At 35.6% G+C, this 26758-nt stretch overlaps 1 protein-coding gene across 1 annotated transcript in view; it reads right to left on the bottom strand.

Moving 5' to 3' along the window:
- The window catches only part of LOC111050216 (DALR anticodon-binding domain-containing protein 3), a 79104-nt gene that overhangs the window by 48845 nt on the left and 3501 nt on the right, over nucleotides 1–26758 (bottom strand). Inside the window, exons 2-4 of the mRNA XM_039427511.1 lie at nucleotides 19386–19463; nucleotides 15406–15579; nucleotides 14088–14347 (exon numbers count right to left, since the gene is read on the bottom strand). Of these exons, the coding sequence (XP_039283445.1) occupies nucleotides 14088–14110 (23 nt within the window). The 5' untranslated portion in view covers nucleotides 14111–14347; nucleotides 15406–15579; nucleotides 19386–19463. The remainder of the gene's footprint in view (nucleotides 1–14087; nucleotides 14348–15405; nucleotides 15580–19385; nucleotides 19464–26758) is intronic.

The raw sequence follows: 26758 nt of genomic DNA, 5'->3' as shown, positions 1-26758 counted from the left end.
CAGGATATTGGCAGCTTCTTTTCCGGTTTTGATATTTTCTGTTTCATCAGCAATACAAGTCTCTGAAGTTGAATTATTGTTCTTTGTTGACTCGAATTTACTAATTTGTTCTTTGTTACTAATTTCCAGATGGCTCTAGCTTGATTTGAGGATTTATTTATGAAGGCATTGGCGGCCATTTTCTTAGCTGCTTTCAAAACTTTCCTGTATGTGTTTCTGTAAATTTTGAAATAAGTTTCTAAGCTGACACATCTAAGTCCTGTTGTTGTGGTGATATAGGTCGCTGAGTCACTAAAGGAGGGATATTTTAAAAGTGTGCTCAGAGTTTTCATCCTCTCACTGGATATCCTTATGCCTGTTGTAATCCAAGAAAGCTGCTCTTCATTTCTTGCACCGCTTGCTGACTTCTCCGGAACCGAACTATTACAATGGTTAACATAAATTGTCATAAAATTATTAAACTTATCTTCAACGTTATTACAATCATAAACACTATGCCAATTCTCTTTCGATAGCCCATAGTTTAAAGCATCAATATTTAATGGATCAATGACACGAAAAATCTTTCTTCTTCCACTTTTAGATGTAATATTTTTACTAGAATTAGACTTTGATCGCTCTAAACTAAACTTGACACTACTTCCATGATGATCGGAGAAGGAACAGGTAATTAACTCACTGGAACACAGAGCCGGCGGGTAGTTAGATATTATATAGTCAATTTCAGTAGCTGTTGTTCTTGTTATGTGAGTTGGGCCATCTGTCACTTTGTTCAATTTAAACGTTGATAATAGATTTTTGAAAACTTTTTTTGTTTCAAAAGATCACATTAGACCTCCTAATGAGATGGATAGCGCCAAAAAATCACACATAACCACATGTGTGGAAAAGATAAAACCAAATAACAAAACGACGATGACAACTGAGATAGGAGAAAAATAGGATAGATGGGTTGTTTTCTTCACTCCAGCGGGGGTGATCACTAGAGACTTCTATTAGAAGAAGCCCACGGAATAGACTGGATATCAAAGGATATCAAGGTAGGAAGTGAAATTATTGGTGGGGTAGGATATATCTCAAGACAACGACGAAGAAGGATAAACCGACAAAACAAAAGAACAACAACAAACAAAAGAGAAATATACAATTATTGAGGGCGAAAGATTGCTGTCAACCTACTGATTGGGGAGTGGATACAACTTGGACACAGGTAGTCTCAATTGACCAGTAGACAACAGCACTGTAGCCACTCTAACTACTCCATCTGCTCCTGGAAAAACTTCCTCTACTACACCAATGGGCCACCGCAAAGGGGGCAAGTTGGGTTGGTCTACTACTACAACTGTAAGAGGTATTGAGTATTTATACCACTTCCTTCTAGTTTGCAATTCATGCAAGTACTCTTGCTTCCATCATCGCCAGAAGGATAGAATCATTTGATTAATCAATTCATAGCGAGTCAAACGATTGACTGACTGATTTTCCACATCATACATGGGTAAATATTTTAAGGGTGTCAAAGTCAAGAAATGCGCTGGTATCAACGCTTGTGGGTCGCTAGGATCCGCGCTTAATGGATGCAACGGCCTCGAATTGAGAACAGCTTCAATTTGAACTAATACTGTATTTAATTCTTCAAAGGTCAAGAGTTGCTTGCCTATGACACGAAAGAGATGGGACTTGACCGATTTCACGTTGGCTTCCCAAAGTCCACCAAAATTGGGGCTGCCAGGCGGCAGAAATTTCCACTCTATACGAAAATCAGCCAACTGGGATGAAAGTGTTTCCTGGAAAGCAGCAGAGCTCAATAACTGGGCCAACTGTTTCAACTGTTCACTAGCTCCAACAAAATTTGTATCACAGTCTGAATGTATAACACGACAGGGACCACGTCTTGATAGGAAACGTCTGAACGCAGCAAGGAACTGGTTGGTTGAAAGCTCAGAGGTCAATTCAATGTGTACCGCCTTTGTAGCCATACAAATAAACAAGCAAATATAGGCTTTAAAAATGAACGGATTTCTACGTCTCGCCATCGTGATGAGTATAGGACCAGCATAATCCACTCCGTATTCTTCAAAAGGTTTACACTGGATATTAATCCGACAAGCTGGTAGGTCTCCCATTTTTGGGTTGACAACGAAAGCAAGTGTTGCATTTACGTACACGCTGACGAACAGTCTCAAGTGCGGCCAATATTCAAAATTTTTGTCGTAATAATGACAGCAATAGGTGAGAACCTGCATGACAATTACTAACATGATAGTGATTCCGATCAACAATGAGACAAACTTACTAGTTTTTGGAAGAATAATAGGATGACAAAAATCAAATTCCATATGGGCATTATTCAAATGACCACGAACACGGATTATCTACTTCTCTACAAATGGAGATAGTTGTTGAAAACGATTGGGACAAATTTTACCTTTTTCCAATAGAGTAAATTCTGAAGAAAAATGGATTTTTTGAACAACTTCACACAAGTAGAGCTCAGCCACGTCCAAATTTGATTCTCCTGGTTGACGTAACAATTTCAATACCTTCAAAATTACTATCATAATATTCAACAAGCGACAATAACTGGAGCAACGATCATCAAATTATAAATTACATTAGTTGTAGTGTGTTTGATGATTGTTGTGTGTATGGTGATTTCCTTCGTGTGAATGGGATGAATGGTTTGAGTGTGATACATATGAATATAAGAAGCTACAATAAGAACTTTGATGATTTTTTGGTATCTTTGAATGGATTAGATTTTAAATTCAATATTATTGTGTTGACTGAAACTTGGATGAATGAGGATGACTGTGTGAACCAGATAGATGGGTATGTTGCATATACTACTTCAAGTCAATTTAATCAAAACGATGGAATTGTTATTTATGTAGATTCTAGCCTGCCGTCCGCCTGCCAGGAAGTAGATATTGGCGACCTGCGTTGCTTAAACTTGGAATGTGATAAGGATAATCGTAACTACAATCTACTTTGCGTTTATCGTTGCCATGGTACTGACTTGGCCAGTTTTATCGACGGATTGGAGGTTTGTTACTGTCAAAATAATGATAAAAATAAAGTCCAAGTGGTTATCGATGATATGAATTGTGATATTCTCAACAAACAAACAAATACTCTTAGCAGCAGGTATCTTGACGTTCTTTATGAAGCGGGCTTTATCTGTTGTATAGATAAGCCAACTAGGGAAACTTCTATGTCTTCTTCATGCATAGATCACATATTTGTAAAAAATCCAGATTCTAATTCTTTATTACCAGCAGTGTTAAAAATTGATATTACCGACCATTATGCAGTTGGAATTACTATAAAACATGAAAATACTATACAAAATGTTTATGCTCAAAGCCTCTCACGCAATAAAATTAATTACGCAAAATTTTCCAGACTAATAGCTGAGCAGTTGTGGAATGAAATTACATCATGTCAGGATCCCAATTTTTGTGCTGATAAATTCAATGAGATTATAACAGGATTGCAGCTGAGCTGCTCTTCTTACGGAGGTAGTAGCAACAATAACAATAATAATAATAAAAGAAATAGTAATATTAATGATAATAATAGTAATAGAAATAATAGGAATAGTTACAATAATAATAATAGATTGAAAAAACTGAAACCGTGGATTACAAACGGGCTTATTAAATCAATTTCTAAAAGAAATAAACTCAGTAGATTAATGAAACGTCAGCCTTTCAATCGCAATCTTATTAATCAATACAACGAATATCGCAGTAAGCTGTTGAAACAAACTAAGAAAGAATACTTCAAGCGAAGAATAATAGAATCTACCAACAACCCTAAAATGTTTTGGAGGACTATTAACGAGATAGCTGGGTCAAGTACCAGGAACGCATCATTCCCTCTACATCATTTTATTAGGTCTAACAATAATAATAATAGTAATAATAACAATAATAATACTCAAAATAATAATGATAATCATAACAGTAATACCAGATCAACTCTTGATGTAGCAAATGAGTTTGATATGTTTTTCTCAAATGTTGGAGCGAGACTGGCCGCTGAGATAAGAGAGAATGGTGAGGTGGTGGGGGCTCCGACGCAACCTGTCTGCGACTCGCGATTCATTTTGAGGGGGGTATCTGAGCAGGAGGTGAGGCGGTGTGTGGCGGTCTCGAGCTTCGAGGGCGCTCTGCTCCTGGCTGTGACAATATTCCTGCCCATTTGATTTGAACCTATATTGATTTTATTATTGTTCCATTGTGCCATATCATCAATCATAGCTTTGCAACTGGTATTTTCCCCGATGCTTTCAAACTGACAAAAGTTATCCCTTTGTATAAATCTGGGCAGAAGGGAGACGTGAACAATTATCGGCCAATATCTTTATTAAGTGTACTCTCTAAAGTAATAGAAAAATGCTTCAAAAAACAGCTCACTCAATATTTGAAAACTAATAATTTACTTACTGACTGTCAGTTTGGCTTCAGAGATGACTGCAACTCTGCTAATTGTTTCTATCAATTAAGTGATTACTTGAGGGTAGGAATAAATAAAAATAAATATATTCTTTTGTTATTCGTTGATTTGGCGAAAGCCTTTGATTCAATTGATCATAGAATTTTATTAGAAAAATTAAAATCCATGGGAATCTCGGGAATTTCCTACAGTTGGATCGAGAATTATTTGACGGGTCGCAGGCAGGTGGTGAACATCCCTGATCTTTACCGCTCTTCCAATACAACTGGCTCTCTTGATAATGCAATCAGTGACAATAATAGGTCCAGTGACACTGGGGGAGTGAATAGTGATATTCGTGATATTGAGTATGGAGTGGTACAGGGAAGTACCTTGGGCCCGATTTTATTTCTTCTATATATCAACGATATCACCAAATGTAACATTACAGGAAATATGCTCCTATTTGCTGATGATACAGCTGTATATTTTGACGTTTACCGGGCGGCCTCCCATGACATCATTAAACTTAAAAAATGGTTCGATACTAATATTTTGAGCATGAACACAAATAAAACAAAAATTCTTCCAATTTTTCTCCACAAAACCAGAGCCCCTCCGGCAAATCTCTGTCTAAAATTACATACGTGCGGCGAAGCGTGGAATGTGAATTGTAATTGTCAAATCATTGAGTCAGTAAACGAATTTGAATACCTTGGTATAATAATAGATAATAGTCTGACATGGTCTCCTCATATATTCTACCTCAAGAAAAAACTCCGTAAACTTATGTATGTATTCTCAAAACTACAGGGAATTCTCAATATTAATGAAATGAGAACAGTTTATCATGCGTATGTGCAATCAATTTTGTCTTACGGAATTATTGCCTGGGGAGGTGCATTTGATACTTTGATTAAAGAACTTGCAATAAGTCAAAAAGCCATAATTAAGGCCGGGTTGGGCCTGGCTAGAACATACTCTTCTAATCGTCTTTTTCTCCTTTTCAATGTTCTCACTATAAAAAAAACTTTTTATTAAATCCGCACTTTCCTTTGCTTTCAAAAATAAAATTCATTTCAATAATTCCACTTCTCATCCTTACCCTACAAGAGGCTCTCTACTACATCAGCCAAGGCTTGAACGTAATTCTCGGGTTGCATGTGACAGGAATGTAACATATTTAATACATTTATTAATTCGTAATGCGCCTCCTAGCATCAGTCGACCTGGGAACTGCTCCATTCAAGTTTATAAGAGAGCAATCCAATCGTGGTTAGCCACTTTAAACGATGACGATTGCTCCAGTCTCCTCAGATCGTTGTACTTATGATAGTGCTCAATCCTTGCATTCATAGTACTGTACTATGTGCTATGTCATAGCCACCTCTAATACAAGGCCGCGGCCTACGATATTGCAACGTCGCAGTGTAGGCCTACAATCTAATACATGATTGGTGAAAAAGATCAGCTGATATTTTTCTAAATCTTTTTCACCAATCATGTATTAGATTCTAGGCCTACACTGCGACGTTGCAATATCGTAGGCCGGGGCCTTGTATTAGAGGTGGCTATGGCTATGTGCGTGTTGGTGTGTGTGTTGTGTGAGTGTGCTGTGTTTGTGTGTGTATGTGTGAGTGCTTGTGCCCCTCCTGTGTGTATGTGATGGTATGAGTGCCCTGTTTATTATTGTTTCATTTTTTTTCTCTATAAACAATCACATAATTTCAATATGTCTTTTAAACTGTAATTCTTCTTTTAATAATTACTTTCTATTATAAGATGTTTTATTTTGTTTATAGTCGGCTAAAAATTCAGAACTCCTTTCTTTCATTTCAATATTTAATTTATAATTCAACTCACGACTCACGAACAAACCTTTTAGGTTCATGTGAGCGTGGTTTCTATTATTTTATTTTTTAAGTTTGTTATTTTAAGTTTGTGTACATGTGTTTTTTACATTTGTATGCTACATTGTATTTTTTTGGAAACATTCAATTCAATTCAATTCATTATTAGGAGGCATTTTGAGCTGAGCAACGGCTACAGCGCAATGATGTTTTAATTCAGGTGGGTTTTCTATGACCTCAAGATCAGACCTTATGGGCCACTGACTTTCACTCATGGACAACCAGGAAGGTCCTGTCCACCACAATTTATGATCAACAAGAGCTTGTGGAGTTAAGCCCCGGGACAAACAATAAGCTGGATTTTCGGCACCAGCTACATGCATCCAACGATCCACTGAACAATCTTGAATCTTAGAAACACGGTTAGCAACAAACGTCTGCCACCTAGATGGAGAAGCACCAATCTAGTGTAGGGCTACACTTGATTGATCTCACAACGCTCTCGAATAATGGAAATGGTTGAGTTAAGGAGGTCACACAAAAGTACTGCTGCACATAGTTCCAGACGAGGGATGCTGACAGTCTGAGATGGCGCCACCTTTGATTTGCCACATAGCAATAAAATTTGATGAGGACACTCACCATTTTGAGTTCTCAAATAGATGACAGCTCCATACCCTACCTCTGAGGCATCACTGAAACCAATTAGGGTGATTACAGAATCAGGAGACAATCCAACATATCTAGGGATCGACAATTCAGATAGAAGCGCAAATTCTTTCTCACAATTTTTCCACAAGATCCGAATTTCAATAGGAGCCACATCGTCCCATTCCAACTTCAAACCCAATAATCGTTTAATTAGGCATTTCAAAAACAATATTACAGGAGCCAGGAGACCAAGAGGATCGAATATTCTCGCTACCATTGAAAGTATATTACGTTTAGTAGCCTCTTTCTGCTCTTTATGTACAATAAACCGAAAAATATCAGCACTAGGTTGCCACTCAAGACCCAAAACAGCCAATGAGCTACCAGTTTCAAAGTCTTTTCCCAATGAGGATTTTTCATCATCAGAGAATTGAGTCAATAATTCGGGTGAATTTGACATCCATTTAGTCAATTTAAAACCACCCTTTCCAAATAATTCTTTGGACTGACTATAAAGCTGACTAGCTTCTTGTGATGATGGAACAGAAGTAACTAAGTAATCCATGTACATATGAACCGGGAGATGCTTTTCTGCTACTGGAAAATTACTACCTTCCTCCTGTACCAACTGACGAACAGTTCGAAGTGCCAAATAAGGCCAAACACTACACAATCCAATTTATAGATTTCAATTGGGTCAACTGGCGAAAATCTCCATAATATTCTTTGATATTTTTGACAACTCTCTTCAACCATTATCATTCGATACATTTATGAAATATCTGCCACCAAAGTGCAGAAAAATAATCAGAAATTCACCAGTAATATGAAAATGACAGTCTGCAATTTCGGACCAACATGCAGGATATCATTGAGTGAAGAACCACTACTGGTTTTTGCGCTAGCATCGAAAACTATTCTCACAGGAGTGCTAGAGCTACGAGATTTCACTATAGCATGATGAGGTATATAGTAACCTTGTCTATCATTCTGATTTTTTATCAATGACATGTGGCCTTGACGCAAATAATCGAGCATAATTTCATGATATGAAATTTGGGCATCTTCTGAACAAGCTAGACGTTTTTCCAAATTCAACAATCTCTTTTTTGCCATAAAAACGAGTCACCAAGACAATCTGGTGAATTTACAAATGGTAAGGCAACAACAAAACGACCAGAGTCCAAACGGCAAACTGAGGATTTAAACTGGTCTTCACAATCAATTTCTATTTGAGTGGGCAAACTCCCCAATTTGGGACACTCCTCAAGTTCCCAGAACCGACTGATCAAACTATCCAACGGTGCAAAAGCTAGTAGACAATAAATTATTGTCTTCAGAATTAGAATCAGAAATTTTTGAAAGTGGGACTCGACCCATCAGAATAGCTCCCAAGACGCTATGTACAATTTTAACTGAACCTACTCCTTCTTCAAATTGACTAGGTCTCAACAAAGTAGGTATTATTTCAGCTCCCAGTATACCATCAACATTAGCAGGTATGTGGAATTTATCATAAACCAGTTTCAATTTTTTCAAGTGAGATAATTGAGAAATATCCACTTTATTTGAGGGCAATTTATCGATAATACGATCAACAACTAGTGACTGAACTGAAAACGATTTGTTTTGTTCAGTCCTTGATGAAAACTTAAATGCTGTTTGACCACGCACAACAGTTGTACCACCCCCAAAGCCAGTAACTGAAGCTTGCAAACGACTAACAGGCAAACACAAACGACGACAAACTGAAGTTGTTATAAAATGATGCTGACTTCCAGTGTCAAGAAGAAAACGCAAATTACACTGCTTACCTCTATGAACGACAGTGACTACAGCAGTGGACAATAAAACAGTAGATTCCTTGGGTTGATTATTACCATTCATCATGCTGGAACAACAGCTAAGAATCGCTTCTTCAGTATTTCCAGTTGTATTACTTGCTTCAGATTTATTTTTTCTAAAATCAAAATGTAAAAGTGAGTTGTGTGGTTTATTACATTGATTGCAATTCAATGAGCTACGACAATCACTCACAGCGTGATTTTTCAACAAACATCTAAAACAATAGGATTTACCCTTCACAAAACTGAATCGCTCCCACAGCGATAATTTCAGGAACGATCGACAATCAGTCAACTTATGCAGTCCTGAATTGCATTTCAAACAACGGTCATTTGATTTTTGATTTTTATCAAATGATTGAACTGTAAAAGTCTTAGAATTGGACGAATTTTTCACAGTTTTTCCACTATCAAAATTAGTTTTATCAGGTGACATCGACCTCAACTGTCTTCCTACAAAATGTAAAAAATCCTTATAATCAGGCAAATCCTTATCACGATAGGCTGATTCAAATGCTCTCCTTGATGTAGCATTCAATAGACTCAGACCTTGATACAAAAATATTAGGTCAGTCAAATCATCACCATGTAATCTTTTTAAAGCAGTAACAGAATTACAAAATCGATCAAGGATAGAAGTTAGGCCTGACTTACATTCAAACTTGAGAGCCTTGAAATGGAATATTTCATTCAAATAGGCATTGATTTGTGACCTGGGATCATTGTAACGAACTATCAAAGCCTCCCATATGATTTTATAATTCGTAGCAACCGGGGTCAAGTTTTGACAGATATTTTTGGCTTCACCGCTTAGTTTAGAAACTAAGTACTGAACTTTATGTTGGTCAGAAAGTGTTGAATTTTCATGCACCAAACTCTTAAACAATTCATAAAAAGATGACCATTGTGATTGCTGTCCAGAAAAACTAGGCAACTCAATCTTGGGTAACATATTACTATGATCATGTTGACTGCTAGACGTTGTCAGTTCTGCTTTTTTTCAATTCTTTTTTATTATGATTTTCCAATGCTAAATTAATAACAGCTACCAACTCTAAATATGAATCATTGAATTTAATGTCATAATCCGGGTTCAACTAAACTTCTAATTCAATAAGGCTAGCTTCACACGCTTTCGGTTTCATTCGGTTTGATACGTTTTCGGTTCGGTTCGGTTCGTTACCGAAAACGAATGAGGCTTTCATACATGTCAGGTTTTAATTCGTACGGTTCCAATTAGGTATTTTCTTCTCGAACACAGCTGTGTTTGGATTTTCACAGTTCATGCTGTTATATTTAAATATAACAGCTTGTGTTAAATTGTGATATGTTATTTCTTGAACAACAAAATTTTAAAATTAATTAAAAAATGTGAATTATTTGAATAGTTTCTTTTTGATTATGTTAATTTTGGATGTTCAGAGAGATGGTTATTTTTTATTGAAAATTTGTTCTTGTTTTGACACATGGTATATAAACTTCATCTCTTCTCTCTATTGATGAAATCATGTAAAATTCGTGGATGAATAAAAAAAAATAAAAATTCTCCCTGAGTTTTAATTTATATCTTTCATATTTTTTTAGCAAACTATTCATTGAGAAAGAAATGTTCCTGTGAACTAACAGAAATGAATTGACCATATGATTTTGACTTGGAAAATTTTGAAACAGATAATCACGATATCAGTTTAAAATGAAAACAAAAAGGCAAGCGTGTTTAAAAGACTTTGTTTTTTTCCCGTTTCCCTAGCAACGAACTCGAATATGATGAAACCTATTCGTGTCGAGGGGGCGTTCGGTGCTATGCGGTTGCTATTCGGTACCGAATTCAAACCGAATCATCGTTTCACACTTATCGGAATTTGCCGAAAACGAAACGAAAAGAACCGAACCGAAAGTGTGTGAAAGTAGCCTCTCGCTAGCAACAAATTGAAACCTGATGGAATTTATTAGAGTCAAGTGGGCGTTCGGTTCTATGCGGTTTCTATTCGGTACCGAATTCAAACCGAATTATCGTTTCACACTCATCAGAATTTGCCGAAAACGAAACGAACCGAATGAGTGTGTAACTAGCCTAACAGTACTTTCAACCTGGGAGTACTGTTCAAAAGTAGCTGGAATCAAACTAGCCAATGCTCTAAATTGTTTGGAAATTTTCTTATCAGACAAATTTTTTATTAAGTCATGAGCTCTCTGAATTCTTTGGAATAATTGTTCTAGTTTAGCTCTGTTAATGCGTAAGGACTTTTCAACTTTCTCTTTGTCAGACATTTCAAAAGAGATACACTACAACACACTTTATAAAAAAATAGTTCCCAAAGCGATTTCAATAAATTCGATTGAGACATAAACTAGCACAAATGCTGAAAGAACAGCTATCTTGAAATGAAGATTAGCCTAAGTTATCTTCAATTGAAACAAACAACAATATGTTGATTGATGAACAAACTTGTCTGACTTGCACCAACAAAACGTAACTTGTTGTAGGCATAACTTACAAACTTTGTTAGGTTAGCCATCTAACAAAATTAATAAAAAAATTTAAATTCTGAGTCAATCCTGGCGTGAACGGACCAACGTTGGATTATAAATAATCCCAAAAGTGGACTGTATAAAATTTTAGGGGGTATAAATATTCAAATGGAATCAAGTTTACTTATGCACAATAATGAACAAAAGAAAGGACTTACCATATTTTTCGCCAGTACCTATAATATTGTATTCTAATTTGTGTATTGGGGATATAGGAATATGGAAAGAACAGTTATTAGAGAAATAGGAGTTAAAAGAAGGTTCAATACATACTAATTAATAAAAATGATTGGTTATGAACGAACACAACCATTGAACAAGCTTCCTTATTCAATTACGGTATCACTTCAAGAGAAAATTACAAAATTTCTGACAAACAGCAACCTCAACATTCGAATTCATTCCTACAACGACAAGCAACAAACAAAAACTTTTTGAGAAAACTGTCGATGTCGGATTGCGCAGACTCCTTTTTGCTTACGTTATAACTAGACAGAGCACAGAGGCGTTAGTATCGCTTTTGCCGTGAACTGAGCGACATTCAAAAATTACGACAATCCAGTGATGAATATAGGTACTATATATCAATTCTAGTCTGATTAGCTATTTATCACCGGCATTGAGGGTGTACTCATTGAGTTTTAAGGGTCCCATCTTCTTAGTTTCATACTCAGTGCCTTCATCTTCAATGGGGGTCCCCATCTTAATAGTTTACTGAACTGTGAGTAAATGTTATAGAGCTTTAAACGGCATCACTTCAAATTAAGCAGGTCATTTTAGGGCGTGAAGTAATTTCCACCTCTAATATTTGAAAAGAAAATTTCAAGCTGCTCATAAACGTGGAAAGGGTGGAGAGCTTCTATTTTTACTAAATAATGAAGGTCAAGAAATAGACTAATCAAACTGGATCTTAAGGTGCGAACAGACCAAGTAAGTCGCGGTTTCAATCATTTCAGTTTCGATCGATACCCCCTAATGTTAATGATAGAACATTTGAATGTCACCATGATAAATGGAAATTGAGACGTAACCGTACTGGTCATACCCATGCTTTACAATGTTTATGTGTCACATGAAAGTCGATCGCGATCGCAACTTAGACTGAAACCTAAATATCGACCTGATCGTCCTGTTCATAGTCTGTGTAATTGAATATTTCAAAATAATTTTTTTCGAATCATACCCAGAGGGCCGAATCTATAGTATAAACAACTGAACTATAACTGCTTAATAACGAAATTAGCCAAGCTTCATTTGGCTGTCTAGCAAACAAATCTAGAATCTTTACTCTTTATTTTTTAATAAAGTATTTTAATAGGGCTACTTGAATGTTTAGTAATTATAGAAAAAATAACTTTTTCAACGCTTCTAATATTTTAAAACTAAACAAGATTAGTTTCGACATTTATTTCATTCTCAATTCTTTCTTCCTTTCAAGTATCTTTTCCAAATTAATAATTATTTTGTAGTACAAAATAATAATTAATTTGGAAAGGACACTTGAGAAATGCCGAGACTAGTCGTTTTCAATTTAAAAATATTACAAGTGTAATAGTTATCTTCTATACATTTCTAACATTTTAAAAATTGTCTATTATTCAAGTAAGTGAGAAAGTATGAACTATGGAAGATTCATTAGAAATTGTAGTTAACCAACTGCTGGAATATTATCACTGTATAATAATTATTTAAAATATCTACTAAATGCTATATAAATAGAACTAAGGACTTCTGCTATTGCAAAAATCGAAAACAGTTTTTCTACAGTTTATTTTTTAAATTTCTTTCTGCTATTTAGTTCTTCGGTCAATATTTGCAATAGCAGAATTCCTTAGTTCTATTTATTGGATATTTGAAATTATTATACAATAAGAAAAGTATAAACTGATTCTATCCAGCTTTACTGGCTATTATTATTTTTCCAAATGATTGATAAATACGGTCCTGAAATCCTGAAAAGGATATGAAGGCAATCGAATAATGGGGTTAAAGAAAGGAGATGGGCCGCGCTACCTATACACTGGGCTATTGTTCCAAAGAGGTTCATCCTCCAACTCTCAACTATCACACTCTATTGTCCTCTGATTCCGCTTCATCACCCTCATAGCCGGAGTGGCCCCGTCTGCTTTCTTGAAGGCAGTTTTAGCTGGTAGGAACTCATCTATTACTTTCCACCTTACCTGTTACTTGTATTCTCACTTTATTATTGAATCTAGATCAGTGTTCAAGTACTTGTTATTCAGTTATTCCTAATGGTTCATTTTGATGAAACTCAACTTGCTCACAAGCTGTATACAGACTAACTTGAGTTACATACAATTCGTGGTTACACACCACGTGCGCTATTCATCAGCTGATGATATTTCTATGTAATGTATCTAGTATCATCATGTACACTGAATATAATAGGACGTAAGAATAAGTATAAAAGGACGTAATCTTTATTAAAAAATAATATGTCCTTAGTTTGACTAAATTTTGTACTTATAATCGATAGTAATGTGTGTGTTTATCCAATCAATGTAGGCTACCACTGGTTTACAGCTGAAAATGCCTTCAAGTAATCAGACTGGGCCACCAATTTATTCCTCGGAGTGGAATCCTTAACAATAGTCCACGAAAATGTCGAAACTCATTAACAATAGACGACCACTGAAGGGTCACTAGAACTTCTACATGTTCATCCATTGCTTTCGACGGCCCCGTCTCCTTTCTTTTACACGAATAATGTTTTGAGTGGAGTGATTTGAAATGAGTTGAGTCTACTTACAAGAAGTAATCGTCGGCAGTCATGGAGTCGCTGTTGAGCACTTTGGACACGAGCAGGTAGTTGAGCGAGAGCGAGCACTCCTTGTCGACAGGAGGAGCCTTCAGCCCGAGGTGCAGCCGGGTGGGGGTGGGGGTGCAGGCATCGGTGAGGGTGGCACCCACGGCCAGCAGCAGCCGGCGCACTATTCCTGCGCTCAGTTTCGTGCGCAACTCGGTCGGGTTGCGAGGCTCGCCCTCCACGTCGGTCGTGATTTTGAACGTCTTTTTTCAACAAAAAAAACGTTCATGTATAGAGAAAGAAATATGCATACACCACGAGGAACATTACATTTTAGAAAAAACAATATTTTTTTCAAGATACTATTCATTCAACTTGAGTAAAATAGTTGTGAGTATATGCTAATTACTTTTCGTAGATGGAATTATGTCAGGAAGGTTGTTACGTCCTTCTTTCCTGAGGCAATTTTCCTATTCTGTTCAGGCAGCTCTTCCACAAACGTTCTAGTAAGTATCGCCGCTTTCAAGTCATCAAAAGTTATTTTTATTTGTGGGTACATTTGAAAGAGCAAGTTTATCGACATAAACCCCGTGATTTAGATGACTTGAAAGCGGCGATACTAACTGAGGTGGTGTTGATCACTGTGGATACACTGCAACGAGTGTGGAAGAGCTTCCGGGACAGTATATAAAATTGCTCAGGGAAGAAGGACCTCACCTTCCTGTCATAATTTACTCTATGAAAATTAAATAGCTTATAGTCACAAGTATTCTACTCAAGTTGGATGAATAGTATCTTGAAAAATTAATATTGCTTTTTTATTTCTAAAATGTGAATGTTTCTCGTGGTTACCCTGTAAAAACAACAGATGGTAAAATGAAAGTGGAAACAAAATAAAATTAATATGCTATAGAAAATCCATAGGTTATAGTCAAACAGCATCGACAACAGAATCATACAAACACACAAAAAGAGATATTCGACGAGGTTGTTATCTTTTCAACTTTTTTGCTGCTTAGTATCATGTTCTCATGAGTTCAAGTTTTGCATTCGCAATGAAAGGAATGATGATGAAAGGTAAATAAACCAACAGTTTTTTAAATGTTCTGAGCTATCAGGAAGAGATTGTCAGATTCATAACTGTCAAGTTAGTAGAAGTTCAAGTTAGCCTCTAATTACGTCTGAACTATAAGATTCGGCTCTGCCTGCTGGTTCAAACAGCTTCCCCAAAGAAGTGAAGAAAAAGTAATGAATCAAAACATTTTACAAAGTTATTTAATCATTGTTTCATTCCAAAACTGTCATTCAGATACCAACTCACCTTTGTTGAAAAAATAGTAGAGAGGCCGTAGAATTCATTTTGTTCGCCAATCAAATAAATACAATTTCGGAAGAGTAGCGGTCTATTCAATGATATGAGTATGTTATCAACTTTAACATCTACATTTCCAACATGAACTCTCCAAGACTGACTCTTCTCAGGCAGATCTTTGGTCTGAAAGGAAGGAATAGCAGGTGTGAATAAATACACTGTTTACAAGTGGAATATGTACATGATCTCTCATAGAATGAAGTCAGCATCTCTACGAGCTCGAAGAAGATGAGCATGAGTGATATAAATAATATTTTATGATGAAAATTTTGACTGATTAATTGGATTTTTAAACTTCAACAAGGCTAGGTTGGTAAAGGTTGATGCATACGGCTGTGGTGCACTACACTACATTGGCTTCTTTCAATTAAGTGTGTAAATTAAATAATTTGGACAATTTATAATTACTATCTTAACATGAGAGAGGTCATAGTATAGTAATATAATTTACTGTAGTTCATTTTCAGTTCAATTATGAGTTATCTATTATTGAATGAAAAAGACTTATTGGTCAATTTCTTAATCTTTTTCATTCAATATGAATAATTACCACAATATCAACTTCTCAACTACACAAAAAGTTATCTATTATTGTATGTAAATGTTATATGTTATAAGTATAAATGATCACATTATTTTAGCTTGATTCTACAGCCCCGGACTCATATCTTGATCCCTGAACCGATTAACCCCTTTCATAGTATCAAAAAGCTATTGAACGGTAATGTGGACTGTATTATGTTTGATAAAATAATACTACAAAACAAGGGAACTCTAACTATTTGACAACCAGCTTTAATTGAAAATGAAGCATGCATAAAAATTAAAAAACCACTCACCATCTCCTTCCGTTTTAACATACGAATGAATACCTTATTTGCAAGGTGAGTAGTGGGTTGAAGGTCATTGGATAGATAGGAAAACCCCAGGATGTGAATTCGCTAAATAAGTAAGTATATGAGTAGTTTTTCAAACGGGATTAGTCATTGTGATCATCTGTAGTATTTGAGGATGTTATAATCTTTTGCTAGGATATTTAAAACAATATTTTCTTCACACACACACACTGAGTTATTACTGATAACCAATTTCCAGAACTAATAATCTATATAATAAGAGAGAGTAGGGTTGTGTTTGTTCGTTTGATCGCATCAAAACATGTCAATTTGTGGATTGCATACCGGAAAAACATGAATGATTTAGATCTCCAAATTTTGCTCATAGATTCTAAAAATCTGGTGTGGCGCACTCACACAACTTTCCTTGCCGTTATGAAAATTGATCACCTGACGCTAGTGTTCTCGCGCATCTCAAGTCTACTTATAAACAAAGATCTGAGCCAGCTGGTGACAGGACAATAACGCTGGAGACATAAGAGGTCTGCTATCTCTTCATAGTGAATCATTTAATAGAATCAACAGTTGCCAACAGTTTGCAATTGGATAATCACATTTTCTCGAATTTCGTGCTTATTATCAATTTTAGGTGAAAATGTTACTGAACACAAATAGTAGAGATTTTCATGCTCAATCTTTTCCACTAGAATTTTTTTGTTCAAATTGTATCTGAAGCCGGATAATTGGGAATCTAAAATCAAAATTTGCATAGATGGGGTGAAGCTCCTGAAATTTTTACAGATATGGGACTTATGGCAGTTGATAGAGCTTATCAATGACTATTTTAGGTATAAATTTGATCGAAATCGTTGGAGCCGTTTTCGAGGAAAACGCGAAAAAACCTGTTTTTGACAACATTTTCTCCATTTTAGCCGCCATCTTGAATTGCATTTGATCGAAATTGTTCGTGTCGGATCCTTATATTGTAAGGACCTTTAGTTCCAAATTTCAATTCATTCCCTTAATTGGGAGATGAGATATCATGTACACAGACGCACATACTCATACACATACACACACACACACACTGCTGTACACACGATAAAGTAAGGTGAGATCCCATGGTTTATGACAGCAAGATGAAATCCACCAGAAGGAATGCTTATTTCTTAATAATAAATGACACTTTTGACCACATGACGAGAAAAGTGCTCGAGATGGAGCCGCAGCCAAGGGGCAGAGGCAGACCCAACCTCACGTGAATTTCTCCAGTCCATAAGAATATGGAGAAATTGGACCTGGTAAATGAGACGACCCAAGATCGCAGGATCTGGCGACTGCGTGTTAGGAGAGCCGACCCCAAATAATGGGAAGAGGGCAAGGAAGAAGAGAAGAGAGAGAGAGAAATGACACTTTTGCTACTTATTATCATATTAATACGTTGGTCATTTAAAAAGTTTGAAAACTCATCAAATCACAATTTGGTATTTCATAACTATTTCACAAAAGCAATTTGTGATAACTATAGATACTATTGTTATGCATCTACATAAATTGGCAGAGCTTTGGACATATCAATGTCCATTCTTCGGACAAAATATCCTTTTCACTAACTCTCTACCAAAACGTTAATTTCATTAATTCAACTAAGGATTTATTTATAAATGGAAATATTGTAAAAGTATTAGTTAATTAATATGAGTATTTAAAAGAAAAAAAACAGAAAATTAATAAAGTAGAATGATTATTTAGGTAGATAAGATCAAATCATTGATTAATAAAATGGAGTAGGCTGAAAGTTCAGGGTAATCAACTTTGAGTAATATACAGCAGTATGCAGTGGATTGGATAATTAAAATAACAAGAGTTTATAAATTATATATATACAATTTATTCTATAACAGGTTTATAGGTTTGTATTGGTAGGATGGGTGAGGGATGGTTGTCATTTGATCGTTCTAGGGCAGGACAGTTTCAGTCATTTGTTCCAAAATATGTTTTTTTAAAGTCAGGATGAAGCTCTCTCGGCTCTCGATGGACCTGATTAAAACAGGAAGTGCATTCCATGCACGACAGGCACCGACTGGTAAGGATTTTGTGAAAATATTGGTTCGGTGGTTGGGTATCCTTAACGTACTTTCTCCGGTCCTGTGATGCATCTATTCTCCTACCTTCAGAAACAAATTTGAAATCATCTTTTAAATAGTTCGGATTTCTGTATTCCAAGATAACTCTAACAAGCTTGACAATTCGAAAACGTCTTTGATCGGGAAGCTTCAATGTTGAACTGGCAATGTGGGCTGGGGTGATATATGTTCATGACGTTGAAGAGAGTAGACGAAACATAGACAATAAATTTGGCAACGCTGTAGTTTATCATTCAGAGTGACTTGTATATCGTTGAGAACAGAATTACAATACATTGAATGTGGGAACTTTTTGTGTAGTTGAGAAGTTGATATTGTGGTAATTATTCATATTGAATGAAAAAGACTAAGAAATTGTCAAAAAACCACTGATTTATTGATAATTAGAAAGACCGGTTTCGGTTATTACACCATTGTCAATCTCTGATAAACTAAAACTAAATACTAGAGCAGCAGAATTTATACTAGTAGGCGAGTACTGCTATTGGTCGAGGGCATGAACGCCTGCCATTGGTCTAGCTAGACAGTCTCCTCCCCCTTAACGGTGTGACAATAATTCTACAATGCGAAATTGAAAAATAATAATAAATTAAAAGTATTATTCCAAATATATACAGAAGAAGAAAAATAATAAGTAAACTCAGTTAAAGGTAACTGAAAAATATAAAACTAAGACAAAAAAAAAAGTATAACCTCATTACAATTGAAAAATATTACGTTATGATGAAGAAGGAAGAACATTATTGTAACTAATAAATGAGGAATAATGATTATAAAAAAAAAAAAGTGAAAGAAAGTTATAATGAAAGAAGAAACAGATGATGAAGGAGAGTACTAGACTTTAGAAAGATAATTATTATATAAGATTGATAAGATCTCATAATCAAACTATTATTGGGATACATATATATATTAAAAATGAACTACAAATAGAGCACAATATTACTTTTCTGAGGCGTTGAAAGTTCGGATCACAGAACTGCAATTCAGTGGACCTCTCAAGGCCAATGACTTCACATCCGTCCTTGAAGAAAGGTGCAAATGAGTTAGTAATAAATTGAATTTGGGACTAGATTGTTGCTAACGTTATTCATTATTCAATAGATGAAGAAACAGTCTTCTCTTGAACAAGGAGAGAGATGTTGATAGAACAATTTGCTGGGGCAACTCATTCCATCACCTAGAGGCCGTCACAATGAAAGAGCTGTTGAAAATGGCAGTGCGGTGCAGCGGAATCTGTAACGTAAAACGATGAGCCCGTGTACGGCGACCAGGATTAACTTCATCCAATAACCTGAAGGAGTCTGCCAAATAGGATGGACCCTCTCTCATAATTATAATTTTGTAGGTCAAACAGAGTAGGAAGAATTTCCTTCTCTCCTTCAACTTGAGCCATCCAAGATCATTGAATAGAGGAGTTATATGTGCATCCCTTCTCGCAACGAAGATATAACGAACAACATAATTGTAAGACCGCTGCAGGCGCAGATCCAATTCGCATATTCGCAATTCGAGAGAGAGAGATATTTTGATATTTGATATTTTATTTTACATCTTACGTTGCCAGGTCTGGTAAGACCTATGGCAAACACTAGTTGATAAGAAACAAACAAAAGAATATTGCTTATTACATTGAAACTCAACAAATTACAAGAAAAATTAAGTATAGATTTAAGCTACAAATAATTTAATTATAATCAACAGAGAAAGGAACTGATATGCAAAGCTTGATACATATTACATGGACAATTGAGAATAAATTATGCATAACGAAGAGAACAGATGAGTATAAAGAAGTGAAGAAGAAAGGAAAAAAAGAAAAAAGGAAAAGACAGGAGGAAGAATATTCATCAATAGAAAGATGATGAAGATTTGAAGAGAGAGAGAGAGAGAGAGAGAGAGAGAGAGAGAGAGAGAGCGAGTAGTAAAATGGATTTCTTGTACCCAGAAAAAGGTAGTAGGTACTGCATTAAAATAAAGTTGCTTTTTAAAGAACTATACTATTATTATTACTTATTGAACGAATTCACTAATTAACGTCACATAATATAAGACTTCAACTGCAGTGAATTTCGGCAACTGAATAAATGATGGCAAAGAGGGATTAAATAAATGCTGATCTACAAAAATGTAGTCTATATTTCATGTACAAAATTTACTTTTTCATACAGAAGCATTCATTGAATTTCCCTCCTTGACAATACTTATTTAGTTACCAATATTCACCGCAGTGAAAGTATTCTGAATACTGTATTATGTGGCGTTAGTTAGTGAATTTATTCAATATATGAAATAGTATTTGTTCAGAAAATAGATAAGTATACTGAGAATAGTGATAAATACCTACCTACTTTTGAAAAAACAGTCAGGAACACATAAAATGGAATAGAGAATGCAGATTATTATTTTTTGCTCAATTTGAGCAGTGGCTTCATTTTGATGAGACTGTCATCTTTACAGTAGTCAGAGAAAATCCTGCGTTATTTGTTATTTTAAAATGAGTAATGATGAGGCTAGCATGTTGGCCTTTATAGGTTCTTCAATGACCTAAATAATGGATAACCAATAACATTGTGAGTGAATGAATCAAATATAGTTATTCATTCAAACATGAATCACTGTAATCAAATGGTCAGTGTTTTCTTCATTTTGTATAAAATACAGACAAGTCTTGTGAAAATGAAATTCAGTATCATATAGGCCTACTGCTATTCAAACATTTTATTTACTGCTATGCATTTTTTTATTGTAATATACTGTTACCCTCTCTCAATTTTAGTTTTCAAAGTGAGTTCAGGGGTAGTGAAAGATGAATCAATGTGAAAAAATGATTTTTTATTACTTGAAAAATACAAATTTCTCCAATTTTGTGTTCAGGCTACAAACCTTTTATAATTGATCAGTAGTTGTCGATTAGAGCTTGCCGGGAGCCGAAGTTTCTCGCTCGAAGCTCTGCTTATCTTTCACTGAAATAGTTGTGGTTGGTTGTCTCGCCGTGCCTGTTGATAGTATATGAATATTCTATTTCGTTTCCGAGGTTTAAATTTGTGAATTAGTCCACTGACTCCTTATTCTCAGGTTTTCTAATTAGATTGAAAATGAGAGTGTGCAGCGTTTGTAAACTGACAGTTAATCGGCAGGCTAAAGATAAGCTGGAATGTTATACTTTCAAGCAGTGGCGGCTGGTGATTGAAAATACTGGGGGTTGCTGTTTTTACAATATAATCTTCAATAACTGGTACCTTAATTGACACGCGGCTGATGTGGTGGGAGGGGGTAAGAGTTTAACTTAATGATTAATACAAATATTTATTCAATTTCTGATTCTATCTTTACACAGCAATAAAAGCCCATCCAAACAAAGCATTCTCCAAGTGAAACCATGGCGTAATTGGCAGCTGAGAATTTTCAACTCTGATGAAGATAAACAATGTAATTTTTTACAAAATGATAAATAATTATTCTATATTTCATGCTTCCTGGACAAATGGAGATTGCATATTACGACACAAAAATAATTCAGGACAGCCCATTTTTTATTGGACCTACTTGTTTTGATTCGAAAAGTTCAAAACAATTGAACATGAGATTTATTATAATGTTATTTTATCATGATGATAAATTATTACATCATGCTATTGAGGCTGTTATAATATTATAATATAGACCCATCAAAAGATTATATACTCATGGGAGAGCAGATAGCAGACTTTCACATTCATCAGAATCTGGTACGGGGTAATTTTACTCTAGTGTGGTATGGACTGCTAGCGCACCAAGCGGATGGTTGCAGAAAAACTGCCACCACATTGGTGGGCTCGAGTAGAAAAATATATCACACTACTAATATACATAGTGTTAGTCCGCGTACATGAGTTTGGTTGCAGGAAGATTGCAACCTCCAATGCTATATTCAATATTCAGTTCCACCACAGCGTCTGATTTCGCGTGAACTGCGTGCACGTTCTACAGTTTGCTGCTCTTATTATAGGGTTACGATGAAATTGTGAAGCTAATAATATCATTAATTGAGATAATAATAGAGCTCACTTATAAATTAAGTCACTTCATTTACTCCTAAAAAAAGTCATTTATTATCATCAAAATGAAGGGGGTTGTGCAACCATGCAACCTTAACACGAGCCGCCACTGCTTTCAAGGCGAAGTTTCATGGGCAATGTATGGGGGGAAAACGTTTCAGAAGCAGAATTGTATTTACTTGTAAAAAGTTCGTGGTCTTGTTTGAAACATCTACGCAGTCAACGTAATAATAGTGCTGAGTCAACTCCTGTTTAAACATCCACCAATAGGGCTCAGTCTGTGGAACCAATGAGCCATTTCAAGACAACCATGGATCTTGAAAATAACATCAGTCAGAGACAGATAAAGTTAGAAAAATCCTTAGAAACATGTCTGGAACAATTTGGATCAAATTCAGAGTCTTTAGTCAGGCTGGAGGGGTTAATTTTGACGCAACAGGCTATTATACTGAGTCTACAGAGCGAGAACAGAGTGCTAAGAAGGGATGTAGAACTGTTAAATGATAGGGTGGACTCTATGGAGCAATATGGAAGACGGAAAACTCTCGAAATACACGGGATTCCTATCGTGGGTGAGGAGAAAACTAGAGATGTGGTGCTGGCCACATGTAAAGCTGTCGGAATCGAACTAGGTTCTGAGGCAATATATGGCTGTCATCGCCTTGGCCAAGGGGGCAAATCAACACTCGCCGAGAATAATCGTGAAATTCGTTCGACGCGATGATGCACACATGATCCCCGATTGCACGGCTAAAAAGGTTACTCACAATTTAAATTGAAGTAAGTGAGAAGAGACGGATGACTACACAAGTAAGAAGAGCATGAAGCATGCAAGGATTTAACTCTGCTACATAAAAGAATAATCCACTACTTTATTTAGGGAAATAGAACTGTGTTTTGAACTCAATGAGGCATTGCAGTATTAGTCTGTGCTACTATGAAACTCAAAACAGCTGTTATGTTTTCTCAATAAAGACATCTTTCAGCTTTTATTTGTAATCGCTAAATCAATATTCAATCTATCTTCTTCTCTTCTTCTTCTTCTTCTTTTTCTTCTTCTACTTCTTCTTCTTCTTATTTCTCTTCATCTTCTTCTTCTCCTCCTCCTCCTCCTCTTTCATCCTCATCCTCTTCTTAAGTCCCAACATACTAAAATCACACCACTTAATTTTTTGCACAACTTGTTTATGGTAGCCTCAAGACATCCACTAAGAAAATTTTTTTTTATCCCCCCTGAGGGAGCTGCCCCCCCCCAAAAAAAATGTTGTAATTTTTAACTTCTCATAGCACAGAAAAGTCATGAGAAACGTTTTTGTTCAACTACGAAAATAACTTAGATCTATGCAGAAAAATTCCGACCAGGAGCATAGGGGGGTCCAGGAGAGGGCATTTTTCGAAAATTTCAATGTAAAATCACAGTACAGCCCAAACTACTTGGCCTACAGACTTAAAATTTTGCACAAATATTCTTCAAACATGCTAGACGCGCACTAAGAACAGATTTTGAGATATTTTGCCTCTAAGGCCAGTTTCACACGGCAGAGTCCTTGCTCCTGGAAGATCATATTACTGAAGATCATATTTCATATTTTGCAGCTCTCCTGTGCTTTCACATGGGGATCTTACGAATAAGCCGACAGATCTAACAACTACGCCGACGTTTGCTCAAAGTATGACTCATCACTTTTTCTCAAAGTCTAACTTCCTTAAAAATATAGATAGAAGATTTCTGATTTCGGATTTGGATTCAGCGACCCCAAATTCTTTAAAGTGTATGTCCCATTTTCAAAAATACCTGAAAACAAGGGAGTTATAGCTGTTTTCAATATAGCTTTCCATTATCATATGATTATATAGTACGTACTAAGATAATAATACTCCTGCCTCACAAAGGGACAGGCAAAGGTTTCAAGAAGTTTTTGAACACCTGGGAAGTTTAAACATAAACATTTTTTATTTTTAAAAGTTCTAGTTTTCCAAAAAAATATTGAACTATCAAAAGATGAATCCAAATATGAAATCATAAATCATCTCCACTCATCACCCAATAAAATAGGAGGAAAAGGAATGTTGTACAGTAAAATTCACTGAATTTCAATAGTCATTCATCAATTGTCAGTAATCAACAGCTCCACATCAAACTCAGACATCACGTGATGACAGGTGTCAAAGTCAAGTCAAGTAAACAACTGACAAGTCAATGAGTGTCAACTGGAGAAGTGAGTGAGCAAGCACAGTGCTGCCATAATGTGAAAAGCATAACCATTGTACCAACTATTCTAAATTATCGTACTGTATTTCTTGAAGCCATGCTTTGTTAAAGCCAATAACTCAGAAAGCATTTTTCTGTTGTTCAATGTTTTGTCGTCCTTATGAATTCTGTTGAATCGAACATAATGTTTTTTAAGAAGTTGTGCTGAACCTGTATAAAGAATTCATAGAATTCTTAGAATTCATAGGGGCGGTAAAAAATCAATTTTACGAAAATCAATGTACATGTAACTGGATTTAGAAGATCTATACGATAATGTGTTCTATCACAATTTAATCACAGAAATGTTTAAGTGAAAACGTTGAGCGCAAACCTTCTGCCATGAGGAGACAAATAAATTTATGAAAAGCTTGATAGCTTAAATAGTGATCTGATATTTGTTACACGTTTTTAGTCTAAGACATAATATATGTCTTAGACTAATTTTTAATGTTTCTTCAATTGGCATGAAAACTTTGGTTTTTCAAAGTTATCTTACTCCCTTATTTTGGGGTATTTTCAGAAATCAAGATAAATATCCTACCAAATTTCCTACACAAATACAGTGTAAGTTGTATTATAATAGCTACAGTACTTACGTACTGTATAGTACAGTACCTGTTCATTTTTACCGTATAATTATATGATAATAGAAAGCTTTATTAAAAACAGCCATAACTTCCTTGTTTTCGGATATTTTCGAAAACAGGACTTACACTTTGAAGAATTTGGGGTCGCTGAATCCAAATCCGAAATCAGAATCTTTCTATCTTCATTTTCAAGAAAGATAGTTTTTGAGAAAAAGTGGTGACCGGAGAGACGTGAAATCGCCATGTGAAAGCAACGATTTGTCCTCTAGTATCTCGATCCAAGCCGGTTTCTGCTTGCCTCGAGGGGAAAAGACGTGACAAAAGGAGGTTCCTGGCTAGGAGTCACCATGGGAAAGACACAATTTGACTCAATTGTACTTCGACAAAAAAACGTGAACACTGTTCAGTGTTCAAGTTGCATGTCTCCTATCGTGTGAAAGTAGCCTAAGGGTTTCAAAGGTTGAAAAAGGATCCCATTAAGTAAGCTCATGAACATGGTAAGGCTACTTTCACACGATAGGAGACGTGCAACTTGAACTCTAAACAGTGTTCACGTTTTTTTGTCGAAGTACATTGAGTCAAATCGTGTCTTTCACATGGTGACCCCGAGCCAGGAACCTCCTTTTGTCACGTCTTTTCCCCTCGAGGCACGCAGAAACTGGCTTGGATCCAGATACTAGCAGACAAATTGCCGCTTTCACATGGTGATTCTACGTCTCTCCGGTCACCACTTTTTCTCAAAAACTATCTTTCTTGAAAATGAAGATAGAAAGATTCTGATTTCGGATTTGGATTCAGCGACCCCAAATTCTTCAAAGCATAAGTCCTGTTTTCGAAAATATCCGAAAACAAGGAAGTTATGGCTGTTTTTAATAAAGCTTTCTATTATCATATAATTATACGGTAAAAATGAACAGGTACTGTACTATACAGTACGTAAGTACTGTAGCTATTATAATACAACTAACACTGTATTCGTGTAGGAAATTTGGTGGGATATTTTTCTTGATTTCTGAAAATACCCAAAAATAAGGGAGTAAGATAACTTTGAAAAACCAACGTTTTCCTGCCGATTGAAAAAACAGATTAAAAATTATTCTAAGACATATTATGTCTTGAACTAAAAACGTGTAACAGATATCCAGATCACCAATCAAGCAATCAAGCTTTTCATAAATTTATTTGTCTCCTCATGGCATTAGGTTTGCATCCAACGTTTTCACTTAAACATTTCTGTGATAATCATTAAATAATTATGATAGAACACATTATCGTATTGATCTTCTGAATTCAGTTACATGCACATTGATTTCCGTAAAATTGATCTTTACCGTTCCTATGAACTCTACCAGGTTCAGCGCAACTTGTTAAATATCATTATGTTTGAATCAACAGAATTCATAAGATCGGCAAAAAATCGAACAACAAAAAAGCCGAA

This window comes from Nilaparvata lugens, chromosome 4 (assembly GCF_014356525.2).
Source record: "Nilaparvata lugens isolate BPH chromosome 4, ASM1435652v1, whole genome shotgun sequence".
NCBI lineage: Eukaryota > Metazoa > Arthropoda > Insecta > Hemiptera > Delphacidae > Nilaparvata > Nilaparvata lugens.
Note: the sequence above shows the minus strand (reverse complement) of the source record. Positions and strands in the feature narration are given on the sequence as shown.